The following is a 22,959-nucleotide window of genomic DNA, read 5'->3' as shown; positions in this document are numbered from 1 at the left end:
AAAGTGGAAATGCTATCTGTTGTAGACTAGACTGCCTAGGACAGCAGGATCTAGTCTGCTTCAGATCTACGAAACGGGGAGAGAAAAAAGAGAGGGTTTCTCAATATCTCTGGCACTGTTCTGACCCACAACGATGCCCAGGGAATAACAATGCCTCTGTTTCCACCACGTGCTCATCTTAAAACACATGTCATCCAAAAAAGGCAAGGGAACTGCAGCAAGTATTCAAGGCACATTGGAAAGTAAAGAAATGACAGAGAAAAAGATGATCAAAATATGCCAGTTGGGAAAATGTTTTAGAATTCAGAAAGTGGGGAGAAGAGAGTGAAATTAGTAAGGGGGTGAGATCTGATGTGAGTTTGATGGGCTGATGGACATTTTTATTTGATGATTTTAAACCTGATTTGCAAGTCTGATATGAGCATTTTAAAATAACACCATATTAGACAAGAGAGAGAAAAAGACATATTAGGAAAATGCAATCCTTTTATCTTTGAAATATTTTGATCTTGGTTGTTGGAGTTTCAAACATAAGAGGCTGCGTTTCATTCATTTGTTGCTGGAATTGGGTCAGACCTTGGGGGTTGATTATCTTTGTCTTTCTTCCCCTGACCTCCCTCACCCCCAACCCAGCTGGTCTCACGTCTGCGGAGGCACCTTGGCCTGGCCCACCAGGCCCCCATGGGCCGCTCCTGCTTTCCTGTTTCCTCTCAGGCCTCAGTCCTTCATGAAGAAACTCTTCTCTGGGAGCCGGCGCTGTCCTGAGACCTCTGCAGACAGAAGCCCGTCTCGTCCTTACCGTGAACCATCAGGTGGCTGTCCACATTGCCCGGCTCTGGACGTAGACGGGAGAGGGCGGCCGGGCTGGGCCCTGGAGCCAGGAGGCCGGCTGGGGGTCCTCACTGCTAAGCCCTGGCCCTGCTCCTGAGTCCCCGGAAGGGTGCCCGGGACCACCCAGAGGTGGGAGGAGGTCACCTCTTGACGCTTACTGCCCTTCCTAGGTCGCACTTGTGCAAACCCGAAGGTGTGAGAATGTCTCCTGGTATCTGAGGGGCCTTTATCAGTGCAACTCGAATGTCCCGCCTGGACTTTTAAAAGGGTTTTTACAAAGAAAGCAGTTAATCGACAGACCTCAAATACTCACAATGAAGTAATAAACAGGATTTTAAATTACTTCCACTTAACTTAAAAACTGGCTCCATTTGATAGCCCCGAGGAACTTAAAGCCAGAGACAGGCAAGTACACGGCGTACACGGCGACCCCAAGTACACGGCGACAGCGTGACCGAGTCACTGCGGGATGATTCCGGCAGGAAGGTGTGGCTCAGACCTCCCTTTGGAAAGAGGCCAGAAGTAGCAACAATGATTGGAGTCCACTTCACTTCACCAGGAACGTGTCCAGTGCCGAGCATGACCCAGGCCCCGGGCCAGGCGCTGCGCGTGCCCCCAGCCCAGCCCTTCTGAGCCCACCTGCCCGTGGCCCCCAGGGAGCCCTGACCCCATGCGGCGAGAGGGCTAATCTGAAAACACAGCCCATTCCACTTTAAAACAAACAAACCTAAACGGAAAGTCCAACGAATAGGTACACATCCCTTGGGAGTCAAAAACTTTGGAGAAGAGAGCACACGCAAAGTTAGATGGCCGAAAAACGTACGAGCTGAAAGTCTCGGAAAGGACACATCTCTTCAATCTAACACACGTCACAGGTGCTGGAGAGAGACCGCCAGGGACGGCCAGAGATGGCAGAGGGGGTGGGGTCTATGGGGGGGCTTTGCAGAAAGAGAGAAGCTACAGTCAGGAGGGAGGGGGTGGGGGGGACCACGGGAGGCGCCCCGATTCCCCCGGCGAGAGGATAAGCATCTCACTGCCTTCCACAAACAGCCATGTCTTGAAAACAGGTAAAACTCACTTTCTTTTTTTAGACAAGTTTTAAACGTGGGGTGGGTAGACGTGGAATGATGCAAGCTGTCCCTTCCCATAAATCTTAGGTCCCCAGCTGTAAAGGGGTTGTCTGTGACCCTCCGCGCTGCAGACTAAGTGGCCTGGCGGTCGGGAGAGAGAAGTGCTTCTTCTTCCCCTTTTCAGAGTTGTGCTCAGGCCCTCCAGCTCCACTGACCTGTGGCAGTGCTGGCCGGGCCTGGCTTTCATCCTCCGCACCCACCCCTGCCCCCCGCCCAGCAAGGATGCTGCGAGTCTGCGCAGGGCTCAGGGCACAGCTGACGGGCAGCTTGGCCTCCCACTGGACGGTGATGCTGTTTCCTCCCCGGCTTCCCATCCAGCGACCAAGAAGGTATGTCTTTCCTCCATTACTCACTCGGAAGTCACTGTCCTGGTGCAGGAGACGCCGCGTGCGTCCGGCAGAACGCGTCCAGGGCCGCACCATGCATGCGCCACCAGGCTTTCAGCTCCACACGGCCCTGTCACTGATGCCGCCCACGTGCAGCTCTGTCGTCTGTACAGAGGTGACGTCATAGAGTCACCACTCCTCTATGAGTCTCCTCATAGAGCTCGCCCGCCACCACTGCCTCCTTTGCACCCAGGGCAACAGTGTTTCCGAATTCACCGGAACCTTCCAGGTCATCTGGCCGAATCCCCTCCCTCCACAGTGGAGGCCTGGGGCTCAGAGACGTGGCCGCATCTGCCCAAGGTCACCTGGCTGACCTGTCTGCAGACCCCACTGCTTTCCCTCCGCAGTTCTCCCTGCAGAATTCCTGGGCTCTTTACCAGGCTGTGTTGTACAAGTCATCTTGTTCTGATTCGTTGACTGATTTACTCAACGGCTTGGGGTCCCAGCGCAGTGCGAAGTGCTGTTGAGAAGGAGCTGGACGCTGAAGGCCCGAGGGGTGCCCTCAGGAACCTCTGCTCTGTGTCCGGTCCAGGTGACCACACAGCCACAGCGTAAGATGGGACATGATGTCTGCAGAAAGAAGCCAGGGCGCTGGCATCGTGGCTGTGGGATCTAAGCCCAGGTGAGGGGATTAGCCAGCTCAGCGAAGGGCTGACCTGGCTCCATGGCTGGGCTCCTGTAGACGGTGGATTTGGATCAAGAGGAGGGTCAAGGAAGGTCACCTCAAGGGGATGTGTCTGCTTTGCAAAGGGCCAAGAGGGGGAGGGCACCAGAAAGTTCTTGCACCATGAAGTATGCATACATTGTAGACAGTTACTTGAAGAATTAAGAAATATGCATCTCAGGATCTCTCAAGCCATCTTTAAGCCTCAAGGTGAAACAGTCTGCAAATCTACGTTCAAGGTGAAACCAAAGCTAGTCTCCCATGAAAGTACATCCAGCTTCACCGTCCTCCCTCCCTGCCCGACGCAGAGCTGGGGGTCACCCGCCTTAAGTGTGGATGTGATCCTCACGGCCAGAGTGGAAGCAGCACCATTTGATAATCAGATCATTGCCGGAAACAGCTGCTCCGAAAGGCCCTAGTTTTCACACTTCCCCAACATTTTCCCAGTGCGTCCTTTCAGCCTCAGCCTGACTTATCCAAGGAGCCCGGCAAGAAGAGTGAGCGTCGGGGAAAGTGGGCAGGTGAGGCCCTACCCCGATGGATGGAGGTCCTGTCGCTCTGACAATGTGTTAAGGAAAAAACGCCTCACCACAGTCACATTTAAATGGTCCCCAGTGGTTACACTATCTTCACAAGTCAGATATTCTATTTCCTTTTTGAAACGTCATCCCGTCCAAGCACAGCCCATGGTGCGATCTGTGGGCTGGCTGCCACGGTCAGTGAGCGGGAAATCCTAGGTGCTGCCCCATTCTGCTGGGAGGAAAGGGGCCTGCCAGACGTCGGAGGGAACGTATTTGTGACGGACTTGGAAGTTTTGTGATAATTTCCGTTTCCAGGAAGTGATCAGGTTACCCCGGGGCTCCTCCCACTGGAGACCCGGAGGCTGGGCTGTGGCCTCGGTCCCTGTCTTCTCCGCCAACACGCACTCCCAGTGATTCATTCTGCTAGTCGAGCAGCTTTCATCGCCGTGTGTATGTTGGCGACCTCCACATCCAGGGTTCCAGCCCCCGTCTCTCGCGAACTCTGCGGGTGCTCACACGACCCTCTCCTGACCGCCTAGGACATTCGACCCTCCACAGCCTGGCCCACTCCCCCCCCACCAACCCCCGACTCCCCCGCAGGCTCCTCCTGTTTTCGGAAACTGCAGGTGCTGGGGGCACCTTTGGGTGGCGCGGATGCTCTCACACTCACGCCACATCGCGTTCCTCGGGCAGAGCCCCCAGGTTCTGACCGCTCCTGCAGCTGCTGTGCTCCTGACCTCGCCTGTGGGATCATCTCCAACCCGGAGGGTCGCCATGGCCTCCCAATGGGCCTTCCTGACCTCCTCTTGGCAGGAACTGGAGCGATGAGTGGAAGACGTCAGGTGATGTCTCTGCTGTGCCGAAACCCAGCCCCCTCAGAGTGGAGATCAGAGTCCTGCCAGGTCCTGCAGGCCTGATGGGATCTGATCCCTGACGCTCTGCTTCACGTTCTGGAACCTTCCCCTGGCTGTCCCTCCTCGGACCCCCAGGCGTCCCTGCCAGCATGCGGGGGCCGTGTTCCTGCTGTTTCCCCACACACGGGGTTTTACACGCGGACCCCAGGAAGAACACACGCCCTTAGCCTGTGGTCCTTGTTTCAGGCTCAGCTGTGGGAGCTGTCGGGTCTGTAAAGTGAGCTGTATACGCGCAGAGCTCGTCACCTCACTTCACAGGGTACCGTCCCGTCCCGTCTGTGATCCACCTGAGATCCTAACTGGGCGGAGACGCCCTTGTCGGCTCACGGGGCCGAGGCCGCGGGGGACCGTGCACGCGCCAGCCGCCCGCGTTCCCGGGGCTTGCGTCTGTGTCTGCTTGTCGTTCCAGGCCAAGAGGGAAGCTACAGAAACATCCCCTCCCACCCCAGGAATATTATGCAGCTATTAAAGATTCCATAACCTACACAGTACACAAAGAAGCAAGCTTCAAGATCCTCGAGGGATATGATTAATAATATAATTAATAATAATTAATTAATATTTATCAGAGAGATGAGATTATACATAATTTTTCTTCCCCCACTTTCTCAAGTTTTGGAGTGTATAGTAGCTTTGTTTCCAAAAATGTCATTTAAAAATGCCCTGGTCTTGTTAAAATCACACTCTCCCCCTCTGCGCCAAGAGCCCCCTTACACGTGCCAGTGACGGGCGATTGCACATCACAGTGCAATTCACCTCAACAGAGGGCAGGCGCGTAGAAAGGCACCGCCACTACCTGACCACAGGAGGACAAGAGCGGAGGGGATGCGAAGCCGCCATCCACGCGCCCGTGGCGGGGGCGTGGAGCAGGGAGGTGCGTGGCCCTGTCCCGCCAAGGCCAAAACGGAGCTGCTCTCTGTGGCCCTGGGGTTGAAAGCGAGCTAAAAGAAGCCACCAATTTGAGCCCCGGACTGTGCGCCGTACGCTGTGGTGGCTTCGTCAGGATCCGGCCGCTAACGCTACCTGGGATGGGGAGGGCCTGAAGGTCACTTCCGTGGGGCAGCGTTCCCCACAGGTAGAGGATAATTAAGGGCAGAAGCCAGCCTGAAAGAGAAGTATTCCAGCTCCTAGTGGAGAGCAGGCTTCTAACAACCTCGTTGCCCCAAGTATTAATAACGCATATGCTAATTATAAGCCAGGATTACTTAGTCCCTAGGGGGCTAAGCAGCTCTCTTTGGTGACACCTGCTTAACTAGACTGGAATCTCTGTACAAGTTGGAAAGTAATAAAGTCAAACATATTTTTAAAATAACATAACAGAGGCTCTCCACTACCTTGTATTGAATACTGCCCGAATGGTCCGAAACAATGAGGTTTTGGTGTAACATGCAAATATTCTATTCTGAAAACACACTGTGAAGCTTATATAATATTTAGTTTTAATCTGTCTATAAATGGCATTAAATTAAAAAGAGGACCGCATGTAAATATACAAGGGCTAACCTCTCCGTCAATGGCTTAATAATATAGCAAAAATGTTGAGGACACAGACGCTAAACAAATCATAAACTTTTCAGTTGTAGGACTAAGATATTCCTGAATGTGTATTAAAATGTAGTAAGACTACATATGACGAACAGTGTCCGTGAAGTCTAAGGTTCCATGTGGCACCGTCCACTAAGGATGTCCGCTTGACAGTGTGGCTACTTAAATCTGAGTTCAGAAACGAAGTGCAATTAGAAATGTGCTCCTCAGCCCCAGTGGCCTCGCGCGCTCCGCAGCCACGTGGGGCTGAGGCTGTCCTCCGGGCATCCCCATCACCCCACAAAGTGCTGCTGGACAGTCGTGTACGTTAGAAACTCATTTTGTAAAGCCAGATCACATTTTCATTTTGATTATTAAGAAAGTATTTGCACTTAAGTTTTTGTTTCCTTAAAAAGGTCAGGTGAGAGTGGGAGTTCTCGTCTCTCTCTACTATCCCAATATTCTCCAATTCTCTTTGAAGGTAGCAGGATTATTGTGGACAGAGAACAGGATTAAGCACACGGACCACCTGTAGACAGCTAAGCAGAATCCACAGGTGTCTAGAACACGTCTCTCTTTGTACAAATGCAAAAAAGAGAGAATGGAATAGAAGGGCTGTGATTTTCCTTGAATTGTGGCTCCTGGAAGATCAGGGATCACGTTTAGGGACAAGTACACAGGTACGTCACATACACAGACGGGTCAAACGCGCAGACATGTGGGATCACTCCCTGCAAGCATCCAGGCTCCCCGGCCGGCCTCGGCCCATCAAACGCCCCCTTCACCCGCTCAGAGCCGGTCTTTCCAATCGAGAAAGAAACCCAGAGAGGATGGTTCTCTTTCCTGAAATCGCTAGCAAAAAATGCCCTCCGAAATCCTCGCTGGTAACTTCCCAACGGGAACGTCTACTTTATTTCCAGATTCGCTCATTTTGCTCGAGGAAACTATAAATTAGTGAAGTGTTTACGGGAATAAAACCTCAAATTTACAATTAAGGGCCAACGTAACTTGCTCCTGGCTGGTCAGACCCTCATTTCCTTCCCAGAAGCAGCTTCTCCGGTAGCTCAGGGCTGGGGTGGTGACCAGCCGCTGAGCTTGAAGGAAGACCGTTTGTCAGAACTGCCCCAGAGGAGCCCAGAATGAAGTGAAAACGGGACCAGATTCCCAATAATCAGGAGAGGCCAAATTTAACTGGATGTAATGCATGGAGAGGACTCAGCCAATCCAACACGTTTTATGAAGGGCCAGGTGTCTGGCTTTGAATCCTGGCCTGACAACACAGGCAGCAAAGTCCCTGTATTCACATAAGTGTGTGTTTACACATTGACACACAGCATATCTAAATACATATGTACATACATTTAAAGTACCTTTAAAATGGCATATTTAAAATCGTCAGGAAAACACTTTTTCCTTCTGTTCACGTGCAGCAAATATGCTGTATGGTTTAGATTCTCAACTGTATAAAGAAAGGAATTCTGCAGTTAAACAATAAACTAATTCAAAGAGTCATTTTCAAATAGTTTGTAGTAGGTGGATTATTTTAGTTTGGATTAGATGACAAATTGGGTTCTATTTATTTAGAAATAGTATCATTCAGTACTGTCTGGTATCTATTAAAATTTCACCATTTCAAAACGGAGGAATGGAATGCTAAGAAATATTTTGTAAGGAAGGCCTTTTTTGTGGCCTTGTTCTGGATTTAAAACCTTCCCCAAGTTTTTCACAGTAAAAAACATGAAAATCTCAAGGCCAGCTTTAAGTTAGAAATCCAGCCCCATCCCCGGGAGGGCTTCCTCTCAGGTCAGACACAGTGGCCACTGCCAGCTGGTCTTTAAATGGCCAGTGTATGGACTGTTCAGGTGACAGGACAGATTGGTTTAGCCCAGAAGACAGCAAGTAAGGCAGGTTGAAGGTGAAATGAAACACGGATGCCAGCTGAATCCACACTTGAGGTAACAAAAAAGGACGCTGCCCCTCCAGGGCCGGGGAGCAGGGGTTGCCGCAGTGAAAGCCCTCGACCAGGAGCCCCAGGAGGATGGTTCAGACCGACAGAGTTTTCACACAAGACTTCAGTTAGTTTGTGACTTGGCTGATCGGGGATCTGGTCCACATTCATCGTGTTTCATTTAGTTTCAATGAAAATGGGTGACGAGGCACCAACGAACGACTTAAAAATTCAGTTTCTACGAGCCGACGAAGCCCAGATTTTCCGGCAGCCTTTCGGCCCACCCAGCAAATCCCTCATTTCGAGGAGAGAAGGGATCCCTGAGAGCGCAGGGGCCAAGTCAAGGTGCCTTCCCGTGGGGCGGTGCTCAGTACGACAGACCGCCTGCAATGAGCCTTGCTTCGGCCTGGACGGCTGACCCCCCTCTGCTTCCACCCCCAACCGGGCTGAGCGGCGCTCGGGGCTCCAGTCCCCTGCCCGGACCATGCTCCCCGCAGCCGGCTCTGCCCGGCCCCTCGCTGGCCCCTCCGCGGCCCCGACAGCACGGCCTCCTCCCGGCCTCAGTGTGTCCGTCTGCTGCCCGCGCCTGGACCAGCTGAGCTCAGGCACTGGCCCACGACCTCTGCTCCCCAGCCCCCCCCCAACCCCGATGGTCGCCTCCCAGGATGCCCTGCACGGGACTGGCCATGGTGCCTTGAGGGCAGAAATGGTGTCTTATCTCTGGGTGCGAATTACAAGTTTTTAAAACGAAAGAATGAAACAGCTCTGTCTATGGTTTTCCGGGAGATGCCCTCTCCCGGTTTTTGCTTCCGACTCGAGGCTCAGGGACTTAGCAGAACATCCCTCTTTACTGAGGGGATGTGAGCACAGAGGGGCGGAAATGATTCCCGGGGCAGCAGAATGCCGCCCACACGCTGATGGCGACAACCAGATGTGAGAACACCTGTGCTGGCCCGCAGATGAACACGTGCACACCTGCATACACTCACACATACGTGCACACACGCACACACATACACACAGGCACTGCAGAAACATGGCAGGGAGAGCCCAGCACACAGGCACCCCTTTCTGCAATCATCGCCCACCCCCAGGGTTCCAACGGATGTAACTGCCGCAGTGTCTTTCTTCTCTTATTTTTCTTTCTAAATTAAAGGACTTGCTGTAAAGTCCTCCAAAGCCAGAGGCTCAGAAGATTTTGGAGTGAATTAAAGTTCTCCTTATTTCAGGGAGGTCACAGAAGTCATTAAGTAAACGTTAAACTAACGCTTACATTTTCCTCCTTTGAATTCTGCTTAATGTTGTCACAAAACCCAGCAGTTTAACACGAGCTGTGGGACTTGCGTGTGTTGCCGTGGTGACGGTGACAATAACTGAACGTCTACAGTGAGCCGGGTACCAGGATTCTCCCATTTCACAGATGAGGACTTGACACCCCTCTGACGGGAGAGGCCGGTTTCTGTGTTTTGTTTTGCACAAAGAGTTTATTGGTACAAAGCTGTGTCTTGATTAGTCAGCTTCCCTCCTACACCTGTGCCTTTCTTTGACGACTGAAGTCTGGTTTTTCCCTCTGCAAACTTCCTCATAACCTGCACCCAAACCTGGAAGATGTGGAGAATAAACAAGCCAAAGACAAACACACCTGGACTGCATGCAAATACTGCCAGAGAACTCTGCAGATGCTTTCGTAAAGCACAGGGCCCTTTATAAAATAAATTAAATATCAACGTTTTTTTGTGTTTTTTGCTTTGTTTTGTTTTTCGTTGATTTGCATGTGAAAATGGTTAAAGGTGATTAAAACATAACCCCAAACTCAAACCCCTGGAACTCTCCCTTAATAACCTGGGTCTAGGGACTTCCCTGGTGGCGCAGTGGTTAAGACTCCATGCTCCCAATGCAGGGGGTCCGGGTTTGATCCCTGGTCAGGGAACTAGATCCCATGTGCCACAACTAAGAGTTCACACGCCACAACTAAGGAGCCCGCAAGCCGCAGCGAAGGAGCCCTGGAGTCGCAACTAAGGAGCATGCCTGTGGCAACTAAGACCCAGCACGACCAAATAAATAAATAAATACATATTAAAAGAAGGGATTTAAATAATGTGAGTCTAATGTCGGCTGTTAGAAAGAGAAGTAGCAGGAAGGGAGATTCCTGGCGGATCCAGTCACAACAGCAAACTACCCAATGACACTTGGCAGCTGGGCCAGCATCCAGGGAGGGGGCCCTATGACGCTACATGGCTAAGTCCGCCTGTTCCAGAAACAGAGAGAAGAGCCCAGGCTTTCCCCCAGAACCCTCCCTTAATAAGAAACTCAGTGAACCCAGGCCTGAGCCACACTGCATTGCTTTATTTACTATATGTTTGTGTGTTCATTCGTGGGAGTGGGAGTGTGTGTGAGTGTGAGAGCTTGTGCGTGTGTGTTCATGAGTGTGAGTGCGCGTGCATGTGTGAGAGTGTATGTGTGAGAGTGTATGTGAGTGTGAGAATGTACACACGTGTAAGAGTGTGTCAGCATGTGTGTGAGTGGGTGTGTATGTGATTGTGTGTGCGTGAGTGTGTGTCCGTGTGAGAGTGTGTCAGTGTGCCTGTGTTTGTGCGAGCATGTGTGTATTTGTGTGTGTGAGTGCGTGAGCATGTGTGTGTGCACTGTGTGTGTGTGTGTCTGTGGGTGAGTGTGTGTGTGTGTGTGTGTGTGTGTAACTGGAGTCATCCTCAAACATCCTTATTGTAGAAGTTTTCCTATATTGTGCTCCCCTGAATTTCCTATATGGGACTTATTTTAAATTGACCTTACTTATGGTTAAATAAAAATCTATCTGCCGCAAGCTGTATTTCTTAGGGTATTTTTAGAAAAATGCTGCAGCACAAACTTTATCAACATTTTACAGATGTTGAAATAGAAATTGTGGGACGAGGTTCTTCCTGGGGATGACAAAACCCCTGTGAACAGTTTTCCACGACTGCTGGTCACGTCCCACCTGGAAGTTTATCTTCACAGGACCCAATCCCCTGTTTAGTCCCCCGTGTGGGTTATGAGAAAACACTGCATGAGACCTAAAGCTAAAAGCTTCAGAGAAAGAAACTCAGAATTTGTATTTTTATGTAGTTAAGTATAAACCTTTAATTCTCCATCGAAAACCAACACCCCTAAAGGGATACTAATTTTGAAACGGTAGCATGAAGTGTGGAAAAGGCGCTTGGGCCAAGTTTGGTGACGGCCACTTACTGACTGAGCTGCCCAACTGCCCGGACTCAGTTTCCACATCTGAGAGGTGGGTCCAAGCCCCCCACCTTCCCAAGGGCCAGGCGCGCAGAGAAGGCCCCGAGCCTCGTCTAAATCTCAGGCGTGCGTTGCTCACCGGGTCCCAGCAGGTCGTGTCTATGGTGTCACATGAGCCCCAGATGCCCGAGGCTGGCGCCCTCCTCCCCCACAGACACTCACACGTATGCACCAGGTGTGCTCAGGTGGCCCTGCTGCTGCAGAAGAAAATGATTTTCTAACTGAAAGGAGGGCATCTGAGGGGCACTCCTTGAAGTGAAAGATCACGTATCACACGCCTCCCCCAACGTGAGGGCCAGAACCTCAGCGTAACTTCTACTGTAAGGAGTTAGCTGTACAGAGGGGTCCACACATCCTTCCACGCAGAGACATGTCCTCCGTGAAGGCCACAGTCCTCAGCCCACGGCAGTTGTAATTCACAAAGTCCCCTGGTTTACTACTGTGAACCGGGAAGGCGGAAGATGATAGAAATGAGAATTAGTCCTCAGAACCTGGTATGCACTGAAAGTGGGTGAACTTCCTGCACCCGAAAGAGTGGAAGCTGTGGGCGGAGCGAGGCTCTATTAGACCCTGGTAAATAATCCTCCCGACGCCGGCACGACGTGCATCGCTGAAGAAATAAGCCCTCGGAAATTCTAGAAATAAGGAGCCCTCAGAGAAAAGTCATGTCTTGGCCTAAGTTCAAAATTTTAATTCTTTTATTTAAATATAGGTAACCAGGTTTTAAACAAGGTGTTTTTTTTTTTTTTGAGTATGTGGTTAAAATTCCTCTATGTCTAATGTGAAAATACCTGGGAGACATGCCTTGGAAAGACAGAACACACAAGAACGATTTAAATGTCAGAGAACCCAAAGGAGGACCCCACCCACCCCACGAGGATTAAATCAAAGTTCAAAGGTGAAGAAGTAAAGAGAAGCAGGGACGGACAATTCCTTCTCCTGCAAGGACCCTCATTAACCACAGGGATTCTGGTTCTATGACAAAGACAGAAATAACAAGGGAGAATCTAAATGTGGCCAACTGAGCATGAATGGAAGCCAATTTGGGGGCCTGTTTTTAGAGCTAATTGCCTCTGATTTAAGTCAGTTTTTAACCGGTTTAAACCGGTCATGGAGGTGGCTAAAACACCTACATCACGCCCGTGTCTGTGCTGATCTCGCATCTGGAAGTAGGAAAAAGGATTTCTGGCTGGGAGGGTGTGGTTTCTTAAAAAAAATATAGGCTGAGGATGATGTGATGTGATTTGCAAGTTCTTTCAGGTTGCTACTTCCAGGGGATCTTAGCCAAGGAAACTTTTAGAGAAGAAACTTCCCTCTTGTTGGGCAGAGTCCTCACCAAAAAAATCACATTCATTTGGACAATTTCATTCTTTTGTTTTCTTCCTGGCCTGGGGTCTCAGTGAACGTCACAGACAGGAGTCCTCTGGGGGGGTGGCTGTTCATGGGCGTCTGTGTAGCAGAGACCTCAGCCTGAGAGTCTCTGCTAGTCTCGGGGCCCTGGGTCGCGGTCATCTCGGGTCCCCTCGCCTGCCTCTGGGGCTCCCTCCGCCAGTGCTGTCACCTGCCTCTGACCCAGCCACCAACCTGTTTTCTACGCCAGACGGACCAGGGACAAGAAAGCAATAGTTGCAGAGACTGAATGATATTCACGAACACATTACATTTTAATACAGGTTCAGTTTACATATTGTACATAATTCGACAACACGATCGGCTTCTTTTTAAGACTATCCCACATGTGCTGTTCTAGATGAGAATGGAGCCAGGTCTTATCTCAGGAAGTTTAAGAGGATGGAGGACCCAAGACCCAGAGTGTATCTGGCAAAACTCGTGTGTCTGAGATCAAGAATGTCCTGTTAACGGCCAACTAACAAAATTCAACCTCAGAAGTGACAAGGGGAACATTCCCAGGAGGTTCTATTTCTTAGCTGATGCAGAAGCGAGAAACATTTTTGAGGCAATTGGGACCCACTTCCTAAGGTGTCTCTATGAAGAAGTGGAGATCACTGCATCACACAAGGACTCTCAATCAGGCAAGAGGCTGTGCAGCGGAAATTGACCAAAGCCTTTAAAATACATATGTAAAGAATAAGCTATTGAGAAGAGCACATGCATGAATTATTCGAGAGAAAGCAGTTGCAAATCCTAAAGGGATTCATCTCTGCTCCTGCGCACAGGAAAGGCTTTGTGACTCGCATGAAAAAGCCATGGATGGAGGGCTGTCATCAATTAAAAGATTAAAGGAAAAAAACCACATTAAAATACATGGTTCCCTCAGCTGAGAAAGACTTATCATCAAGTAAAAGATGGTCATTTAAACATCAGACTATTTATAGTAGACACGTAAGTGAAACCCCTAGTTTTGAAGATCCAGTCTTAAAAACAAATCATTTCAGAAAATTGGTCAAGTTTGGATTTTCCAGAAAAAGGGTCAATTGAAGTGGGATTCACTTGCTGCAAAGACAAGTTACAGGTGACTGTGGCCTTTAGATCAGCGTAAATCAGGAGAAGCCATCGCCCTCTGGAAGATACTCACCTCCCACCCCGGCCCCCAGGCGGAGGGAGGGAGGGAGGAGGGAACAGACAGCCCGACACCGCCCCGGAGGATGTGAAGAGAACGCGGACACCACTCTGAAGATGCAGATGGTGCGGACCATCACGCCATCTTCCAAGAAGACAGGACAGGAAGAAAGAGTCAGCAGCGGAGGAGAAGCAGGTCTGCCTGGGACTTCGTATCAACACAACCTTCCAAGCCCAAAGTCAGAGGATGCAAAGCCATGAAAACCAGACCCATCAGAAGCCTACTCTGGTCTCTGGGGTCTGGAGACCACCAAGGAGAAGCCACACCAGATGCAAGTCGTCCACAGGCTGTTTCCCTGTTTACAGCAGGCCTGTTGGAACTGGAGATGGCAAAGCATTCCTCAGCAAGAGAGTCAAAGGGAAGTTGCCACGTTCTGATGTTAGCCAAGTTCCAAGTGCAGTTAACCACGTTTTGATCGTTAGGGGAATATGGTTTCAAGCCGTGGAAAAAGGAGGTCTTAACACAGCGGCCTGGGAGGTTCTTGCTAATTCTGTCCATTTGAGGTTCTAAAAGCTATTTGTCCGTCAGGCACCGCGAGGACGGCTACAGACTTTACAGCTGTTAAGTAAGAGGACGACCTCCTGGTGTTTACACGCCATGAAGAGAACTCCCAGGGTCTCGTGCCGGAAGGGCTAGTTCAGTAGGTCACTGAACACGAGCAGGTGATCTATGGCGCTAGGGCCCTGGGCAGGGATCCTGCAAAAAACGACACGGTGTGAAACAGAACCCGCACTCTGCAGATGCCCTGGTCCGTCTCGAGGGAGTGGGAGCACGGGGTGGGGTCCTTGGGAAAGGAATCCAACAGGGTCTGAAAACAGAATCTTCTCTGCGTTGGAAATAAAGCCATTTCCAAACAAAATGGAAGCTGAGCAATTTGACGTGATGATTTTTATAACAGGCCAGGTGATTAAAAACAATGATTTGGGAATCTCGATTCTCATTATGTTGCGGAATGTTCAAGTCTTGCCCTTCTTTCCTTATAGACACCTGAATATCCCTTCTAACTAGATGACCAAAGGTCTTAATCTGCTGTCAATGGCTTGGACTGACTTCTTCCAAAACCTGTCTAGTAACTGAATATGGACGTATATATGTGCATATGCATGTGTGTGTGTGTGTGTGTGTGTGTGTGTGTGTATATGTGTGTGTGTGTGTGTGTGTGTGTGTGTTTGTATACACACACACACACACATACACACACACACACACACACAGAAGAAAACCCTTAGTCTGGTGGTGTAAATGTAGCTGACCAGATTCATGATGAAAAGATAGAGACAATTACAGGCTCAGAGGAGCGAGAGGCCGTGCTGTCTGTGCACGGGTAAAAGCCTTAGTTAACTGAGTTATCACTGCCCTAAGGAGTCTCGATAGCCACAACCACAGTGTACTCTGAAGGAATTAGCTACGGTCATGGTGGGCTTTTGTCATTCGTGCTATTTAAATGTCCGTTTTTAAAGCGATCGTATTAACTACTGGCTTTTAAGAACTCAATTTTTGACTTTCTACATTACAATCAATCACTCCCTAAAAGTTTGAGTAACTGTAAAACTTCCCTTCCACGTGCATGCACATCTGGAGAGAAAATATCTATACTTTAGAAAATTCAAGATAGAAGAAGGATACGATATGGAAAAGCTGGAGGTAAATGAGAGGGAAAAGGCAGATGGATTGTCCAGAGAAGTGACTGACATCCTGAAGCCCAGTCATGTGTGCCGAACTGAGGCGCTGACGCACACAGGTGGCTTTTTAAAGACATTTGTTTCTTTTCAAACGACACGTCCTTTTTGTTACCACCAAGTGAATAGATTTTAGAAAGAGAAGGATTTTCGTTAAATCTTACTTGAGTTCTTGTGAGCTGGTGGCCAGCATACTTCGAATGCTTTTGTCAGCCAGCGGGCAGCCCGACAGACTGTAAGACAGGGCGGAAGAGTCAGGTGAGTAGCCCCGAGGCCCAGCTTACGTTCCCGAACAAACACAACATAAAACTGAAATTAAAAAGTTGGATGCAGAAAAGCGATGGGGCAAGTGCTGTATATTGAATTTTGTTGGTATAATTAACTAATTCATGTTTACATAGAAATTGAAGGAAACACGTCTTTCCAGAAACTTGAAAAAATAAGACTCAAATATTTGTGCCCTTTGGTCTCAATGTTTGTAAGTCATTTTCCAAATTTAGGTAGTTTGTTTCAAAATAAAAGACATTATACAACACGTCAATTAGCATGCTTTTGAGGGTCAACATATAGCACTTAAAGGGGTGACACAGAATTCAACGTTTGTACTTGGACAGCATTGTTGAGGTAAGCTGAAAACAATAAATTGAAAAGACAGAATCCACCATGAGAAAAATGAAGGCACACCTTCTATGTGAGGCGTAATTACCAGTCACATGACCACTCCCATCACACCTTGGTGTTGGACATCTGCCACCAAACAAAAACAAAACAGCCAAAATAGTGAGTATGTTTGAAAAAAAAGCTTGGAAAAGTTTCATTGTTTCCAGTTTAGCTGCAATGTCTGCACAGGGATTTAAGCGCCCTGAAGAAAAGCTGCAAAACGCACAGGATTACATGGAAATGGTGTCTCCAGAGCACAGAGCATCGCTCAGAACAAGCGCGTCCACGGCTGGCCTCTCGCTCCACCCGACTGGCAGTTGGGGACATTTGTACGCTGCGCATGTCGCATGCTCAAACGGCAAGGCATATACAGACCCGGTTTAGAGATAAGCCAAAGAAAGGGAAGGTTCAGAAGAGTGATAATTTCACCTCCCGTCATGCTTACGTTATCAAGTCCTTCTTGCTCTCCTTGCACTGGGGGTACTTGGGCTTGGGGCTCGGGATGGTCACCTCCCCCGGGTACCTTCTTTCTTCTAGAGCCTCCTGGAAGGGGTCCAAGTCTTCCGGCTGCGGGCAGAACACAGCTTCAGGGCCACACCCATGACGCTGGACACACAGACCAGAGGCTGCGTCCCCCCAGGGGATGGCTGCCCCGCATTGCCCACCTGTCCCCACCCTACCCTCAAAGTCACGATGCACCCTCACCCTGAGCATGCAAACCCAACTTCGCTGAAAGAGTATCTCTCTCCTTGGGCGACTTTAATTTCTCATCACTTGCTCTAAATTCCGAAACTTAGGGTAACCTGTCAGTGGGCAAATTCAAATTCCTTATTCAAATTCCTGAAGCTGTACCGACAGGAGGGACAGATGAGCGGCCTGGCAGGCAGAGAGGCTGCGCGGTGGACCTTGCCCACCCGGGTTTAAGACCTACGGCACTTTATCCAACATCACGGGGCGGAGCTTAAGCATTTTTACCCAAAGATATTTTAGACTCGGGGGCTTCTAACAACCTCTGGTGAGTATCCTACACTACAGAAGTATTGTATGTGCTTTAAGTCCCAAGGCAAGGGAAGCCCAGTTTAGACTGACGCTGTGATTTCACAATACTCTTAGGCAACATTTTTTTTCTTTTTCTTTTTCTTTTTTTTTTTTTAATAGAATGTACCTACTTTGGCTAACTGGGGCCTTTGCAGTAACCTCGAAGTTCCTACAGGTGGCGATGTTCAGCAAACGTGTTTCTGGAGTGCAAGGGTTTTCACTTGTGTCACACCTTATGATGGAAATACTGCTGTCCTTTTATGGGGGCTTAATTTTAATTAAAATAAATTCGAAGATTCAACTACCATGCCTTATTTGGTAGTAACGATTTAACACTGTAGGAGAAAAAAAATACTTTGGAATTTAGCTTGCCACTCAGATTCTATTCTCCTTTAAGGTGCCTGGATACTTAAATCAGTTTGAAATAAGCGTAATAAGCTTTTGATGTAATGCCTTATAAACAGGTGCCTTCCCTGCCATTTCCTACAAATAGCTAATGTTTCCCTTTTCTCCACCTCCCTCCTGCTTCTGTAAAGACGCTACTGCTCGGATGGCGGTCTCCCTATTGTGTTCAAAAAGAATTTTCATTTTTCAGAGAATAAAGATGTCATAATTTTCAGAGTTGAACACTGGAGGAAAAGTCAGTCTAATAAAGAACATTTATTTTCATTTATTTTCTCAGCCTAAAGGATAGCTATTTTAATGATCTGAATTTGAAAATTGTAACTACCTCAAAAACATGTTCTTGACATAGGTGTTTTGGTAATATTATAGTCAACAAAGATTTAGGTGACGGTACTAAAATGGTTTGTTCTAGGCTGGGGTAGGTAGGCTCTTCTGCGTATTCTAGGTTTCTTAGAGAACAGACCCTGTCCTGTGCTTCGATGAGGCAGCTAATTAACCGCACAGAACTCATCATTTTCAGTATTTAAGAGTCTCATTATAATTCCCTCCCTGCAAGGAGAACCCTGCATTCTATCAATTTATCACCCAGAAAAAATGAACTAGTAAGCTGTTTACACATTTTCCTACAGAAATCGTCTGCAACAAAACACACTTGTTAGAAAATAAAATTCATCATTTAAAGGAGGCAATGGTTTGTTCCACTCTGATCAGTGTTAGTGCCAAATCTCTGCTGGGTCAACCGAAAATGTCTTCTAAGCCCTAGTCAGCTAAAGGTCATTTTTCAAGAGGAAAGACATTTTCTGTTAAGGCGTGTGCCAAGGGCATTTTCCCTCAGTCGTGCCAACTTTACATGCTGAGTGGACGGGGTAGGGGGACAGTCAGTGAAAAGGACATACAGTAATCTCTTTGGGCTCGTCCTCGTCTATCCTCCGGGGCTTCATTTTGGTGTAGTCCACGGGCAAGTCCCAGCAGTCTCCCTCGCTCAGCTGGAAACACCGGCTGTTCATCACCGCCTGCTGCTGGGGGGACATGGGCTCCAGGGGTGTCAGGATGGGGCAGCAGCCCTCTCGCGGCCGCTGCTTGTTCATGCTCAGGTCCAGGGTCCCGTTCTCATCCACCTCCATGTCAGGGTTCTGCGGGACAGGAGGACACAGGGACTGTGAGAATCCATCCCCCAGACCACAGCCCTGCCTTCCGCCAGTACGCAGTTCAAACTGGAAACTGCTCACTGCAGTCTCACGTGTATAAGAGCCCAAGGCGAGAGCACGTGGCCCCCCATATGCCTTGCTCCGCACGCGCGGCTGGGAAATTGGCTGCCAGAGGCACGCACGCATCCGGCTCTCTCTTATCTACTAATCACCCATCAGTCTCTCGCTCTCTTGTCTCTTATCGACTATCTATCATCTCTCTATCACTTACCTATCAGAGATCTATATGTTTTCTTCCTAATACATTTTTGCCTTTAGAAATAAGCCGGGCCAGAAGAAAAACAAGCGCCTAATTTCAATTCTATTCCAGTTCAAAGACCTCTTAAGAGCTCAGAAATGTACGTGTGTGTACAGATTACACATAAATACCTAAAAATGTATATATGCTTAAAATTCTCCTTTAGTTTCACTGAGGCTAATACTCCAAGACTTGGAGTGGAGGAAAACACAAGAATTTAGAAGAATGGAGGAGAGGAACTAGAATTTACTTTTTTTTTTTCTTCCATTTTTTGGACAAATATTTATTGAGTCCTATCAGGCACAGGCTCTGGGTATATAGTAGGAAACCAAAGAAACAAAACAAAAATCCCCACATAAAATGTACTTTCTAATACAAAACCTATGGTGGAGAGAGACTTTTGCATTTTGAGCAGGGAGATGGGCAATCTCAGTTCAACACGGCACCGCTGCAGCGATCACGGGCTGACCTGCTCTACGGCTCAGCAAACCTGCAGTTTAGTCAACCAGCTTAGAAAAAACGAAGAGGTACAGGGTGTTTTTTTTTTTTTTTAATTTTTTTTATTTTATGGTGCTTTAAACAGATCAAGAATTCCTCAGAGCCTGCCTCTCAGGAGGAGGGAGAGAAGGAAGGGCAGATGGAGGACAGAGAAGAAAAATCAAGATACCCCTGACGATCCTCCATTTTTTTTTTTTTTTTTCCCCAGAGAGTTACACTCCCTTGAGCAATTTGATTTCAGAGCTGGCGTGAAACGTGCTGCCTACTCAGATGTCTAGCAGCTCTTTCCCCTGAATGTAATAGCTGAGGGGAGATGCTTGGAATGAAAACCCCATCCTTTGGGCTGTTACCTTGATAGATTATAGCATATTATTCTGCCTGAACTCTTCTTGTCAAAGTGCACTCCTGGTTTCCAGCTCTCATACTAACTTAGCCTTCATCGTGTTGGATTATAATTCTGTCTGTCTTAGTTTAAATTTAACAAAGAGAAAAAAACTGGAAGGGGTTACTGTCTTTTTTCCCCCTTAAACAGAATCTCCTCCATGCCAGCCTCGCATTTTAGCAGCCCTGATCTCCACGGAAACTGCATGCCCCGACACTCCTCCAAAATCTAGGAATAAAAATACTAATAGAGAAGAAAGCATTTGCAAAACATAAAATTACTGACCTCTCTCCATTCATACAAATTACACTTATTTCTAACAACTACGGTCAGCGTTGTGCGCTCAGGCGCACGCCCAGCGCACTTGGCGATGGAGGGACCCCTTTGTTCTGGAGAGGAGGTGCGGGCCGGCGTGCCGGCTCACCGGCCGGGAGCACGAGGCGCCCGCGCCGCCTGCGTCCCCGGCCCCCTAGTGGTCTCGCCAGACAGCCCTGCGCGCTGCGGCGGCCGCACGGCTTCCTCCCAATGCCGGGAGCCCATCGACGAGGAGCCGCCCTAAGTATCGCTCACCGATTTGGCATCTATGCTGTTTTGAACTAATGGAAGCCGGCTGTAATTGCCTGGCTGGGAACCCGTGGGGAAACGGGATTTCTGCACTGTCTTTGTTCCCCAGGGCTGGGCGGGAGGGAGCAGTCCTGCGTTTCTCCTGACCGCGGCGCTGCCCACCCTCCTCTGCTTAAGGTCCAGGGCGCACGTCTCCTGGAGCTTCCTATTCTCTGTGCAGCTCTCGGAACCGTCAGGAGTGCGCGTGGTGTCCTTCTGTTTCCAGAAGTGACTCTGGGTCCTAAAGAGGAGGGTCCCAAATGGACACGTTCATCTAAAAGACCTGACGATTTCTCCTGGTCTGGAAAGTGCGTCCCCAGGACCCCACGCTGTCAGGCCTCCTCCGAGCAGAGCCCGGCGGGCGCACGGTCTGCGCCGGCCTCTGGGAGGGAGGCGCCTGCGGGACCGCTGGGCCGAGACCGCCGGGGCGGGGAGGTGGAGGTGGGGATGCGCCGCGGCCCCGCCCCCGCCCGCGGCCCCGCCTCCGGCCCCCGCCAGGTGCGCCGCCGGGCCCGTACCCGCGCGGCGCACAGGTCCTGCGGCTTGGTGGACAGGTTCTGCGGCATCTCGCGGCAGCGCGTGGACAGGTTGAGGATGGCCGTGGCCGCCATGTGCGCCGCCTCCATGTCGTGCGTGTAGTCGAAGCTGCTCTTGCTGCACGTGCTGCTGGCGCTGCTGCCGCCGCCGCAGCTCAGGTTGCTGCTGCTGGGCGCGTAGGTGCTGGCGGCACTGCTGCTGGGGCTGGCGTCCTTGCAGTACCGCTTCGCTGGGGAGACAGGGGACAGGGATGACTCGGGGCCCCCGCCCGGGGCCACGGCAACAGAAGAGCCGCCCGCGCCGCCCGCCCGCCCTGGGCGCCCACGCCAGAGCGCAGGTACCAAGGGGGACGCGGCACCCGCCGACCCGCTGATTCCCGAACGAAAAAGTCTGGCTTTTCCCCCTTTTTTCCTTTTTTCACATGGTGTATATTTGGACGGGCAGAGCTGGGGACCAGCGGGAAGAGCGCGTATGGCTCTCAAGCGGGAGGCAGGGGGCCCACTGAGTAACCATTAAGGGCGCGCTCCCGGTCAGGGAGCGGCCACCAAGATGCGGGGAGCGACTGGCCGCAGCAGCCTGATCACCGCCGGAGGGAGGTTCCCCTTATGACCGCTCATCTGCTCGCCGGGGTGACAGGGACCCTGTAGACCCCTCATCCCGCTAGAGACCGGATGAGCCGTCTGGCCACGAGGGGCCACAGTGGCCATTTGGGGCTCACTGTCCTGTGCAGGTGACCCAGCTGAACAGGTAGGGCCTCTGCGGGCCTGCGGGAACCTGCGCTTTGGGGAGTGGCATTCCAGTCAGGGTGCAGGCGAGACCCCGACAGAAACCCCTTCCCTCTGTGATTCTAAAAAGAGCCACTGGGGGGGACGGCCAGTGACGGGGAGAGAACCGCACACACGTGCGGACTCACATAAGCAAGGCAAGTGCTCAGGCGTTCGGGGCTTCGGGGACGGGCAGACGCCCGTGTGCGCCCGCAGCCCCGCCCTTCGTGCGGGAACGACCGTCCTCCACACGCCCCAGCTGCGCTTCCCGGGTCCTTCTGAACAGCCAGCCTCCCCAGCAGTCCAACAGGTCCTCAAGAGCAAGTGTGGTTGCTAGAGCTGTTCACAACCTCCTTTGACGCAAGGACGGGAAGATGATTGCTGGATGATAGATTAGGATGGGCCCTGGTCGTTAAAGGCACAGGATGCCCTTTGCTTAGGGGTCAGCAGCTCACCTGACCCTGCAGAGGGAGGAATTGCTCTGAGGGGAGAGCCTGCAGGGAGCCAGGAGACCCTTCTGCAGCACCGGGACCCCTCCGGCAAGCCACCCTTTCGTGCGGCACAGGCGTCTCAGCACCTCCTTCCTGCCCACTCAGGTATGGTCTGGAAGTGACCACAACCTCACAGACATCACGGGTGGTCATCACAGCACCACCAAGAACTGCCCCAAAGCACCCTATTCCTATACAAGTGAGAGAAGAGCTAAGCTTTCACTATTGGTACCTTTTGACCTTGGACGGAAGACTGAGCTTTCCTGACATCAAGGACGTGGCTTGGCAATGTCTGGGCGCATGGCAGCCTCAGGGAAGCTGTCGCCTTGTCGCTGCCACTCGCGCGGACCCGGAGGTCACTTCCCCACCGTCAAACCCGCCCAACGCGGAGATTAACTCGTCAGGGAGTTACTTCTGTTCTGCTAATCAGAGTCAGCTGAGCCCTGAGGGCCAGTCCTCACACTGTCCGTGTGTCTGTCCTTCCCTCCTCTCTCCTCCGTGAAAGCATCACGTCGAAGCAGCAGCCAGGGCAGTGGGGGGACGGGGGTCTCACGTCTGAGCAGAGACCGGGGGCCGGGGGCGGCGTGCAGGGGGACCTGCCCACTGGGTTCTGTAAACCGACCGGGGCAGCGAGGCCGCTCCACAGCTCACAAGACTCCAAACTGACTGAAGTCTGTG

General features: G+C 50.6%; 1 protein-coding gene across 8 annotated transcripts in view; it reads right to left on the bottom strand.

Annotated features, from left to right (window-relative positions):
- Nucleotides 1–22,959, bottom strand: part of MYT1L (myelin transcription factor 1 like) — a 398,116-nt gene that overhangs the window by 53,930 nt on the left and 321,227 nt on the right. For 7 of the 8 annotated variants that reach the window (XM_060027164.1, XM_060027163.1, XM_060027167.1 and 4 more), the window contains 4 exons: nucleotides 21,008–21,255; nucleotides 18,457–18,693; nucleotides 16,563–16,684; nucleotides 15,622–15,690 (listed from right to left, as the gene is read on the bottom strand). In XM_060027164.1, coding sequence (XP_059883147.1) covers nucleotides 15,622–15,690; nucleotides 16,563–16,684; nucleotides 18,457–18,693; nucleotides 21,008–21,255 — 676 coding nt within the window. Of the gene's footprint in view, nucleotides 1–14,150; nucleotides 14,475–15,621; nucleotides 15,691–16,562; nucleotides 16,685–18,456; nucleotides 18,694–21,007; nucleotides 21,256–22,959 lie in introns of those variants that run through there. The other variant, XM_060027171.1, reaches the window with a different exon arrangement.

Source organism: Delphinus delphis, chromosome 12 (assembly GCF_949987515.2).
Source record: "Delphinus delphis chromosome 12, mDelDel1.2, whole genome shotgun sequence".
In the NCBI taxonomy this organism is placed as follows: domain Eukaryota; kingdom Metazoa; phylum Chordata; class Mammalia; order Artiodactyla; family Delphinidae; genus Delphinus; species Delphinus delphis.
The sequence above is the reverse complement of the archived record's forward strand: the minus strand, read 5'-3'. Positions and strand labels throughout refer to the sequence as shown.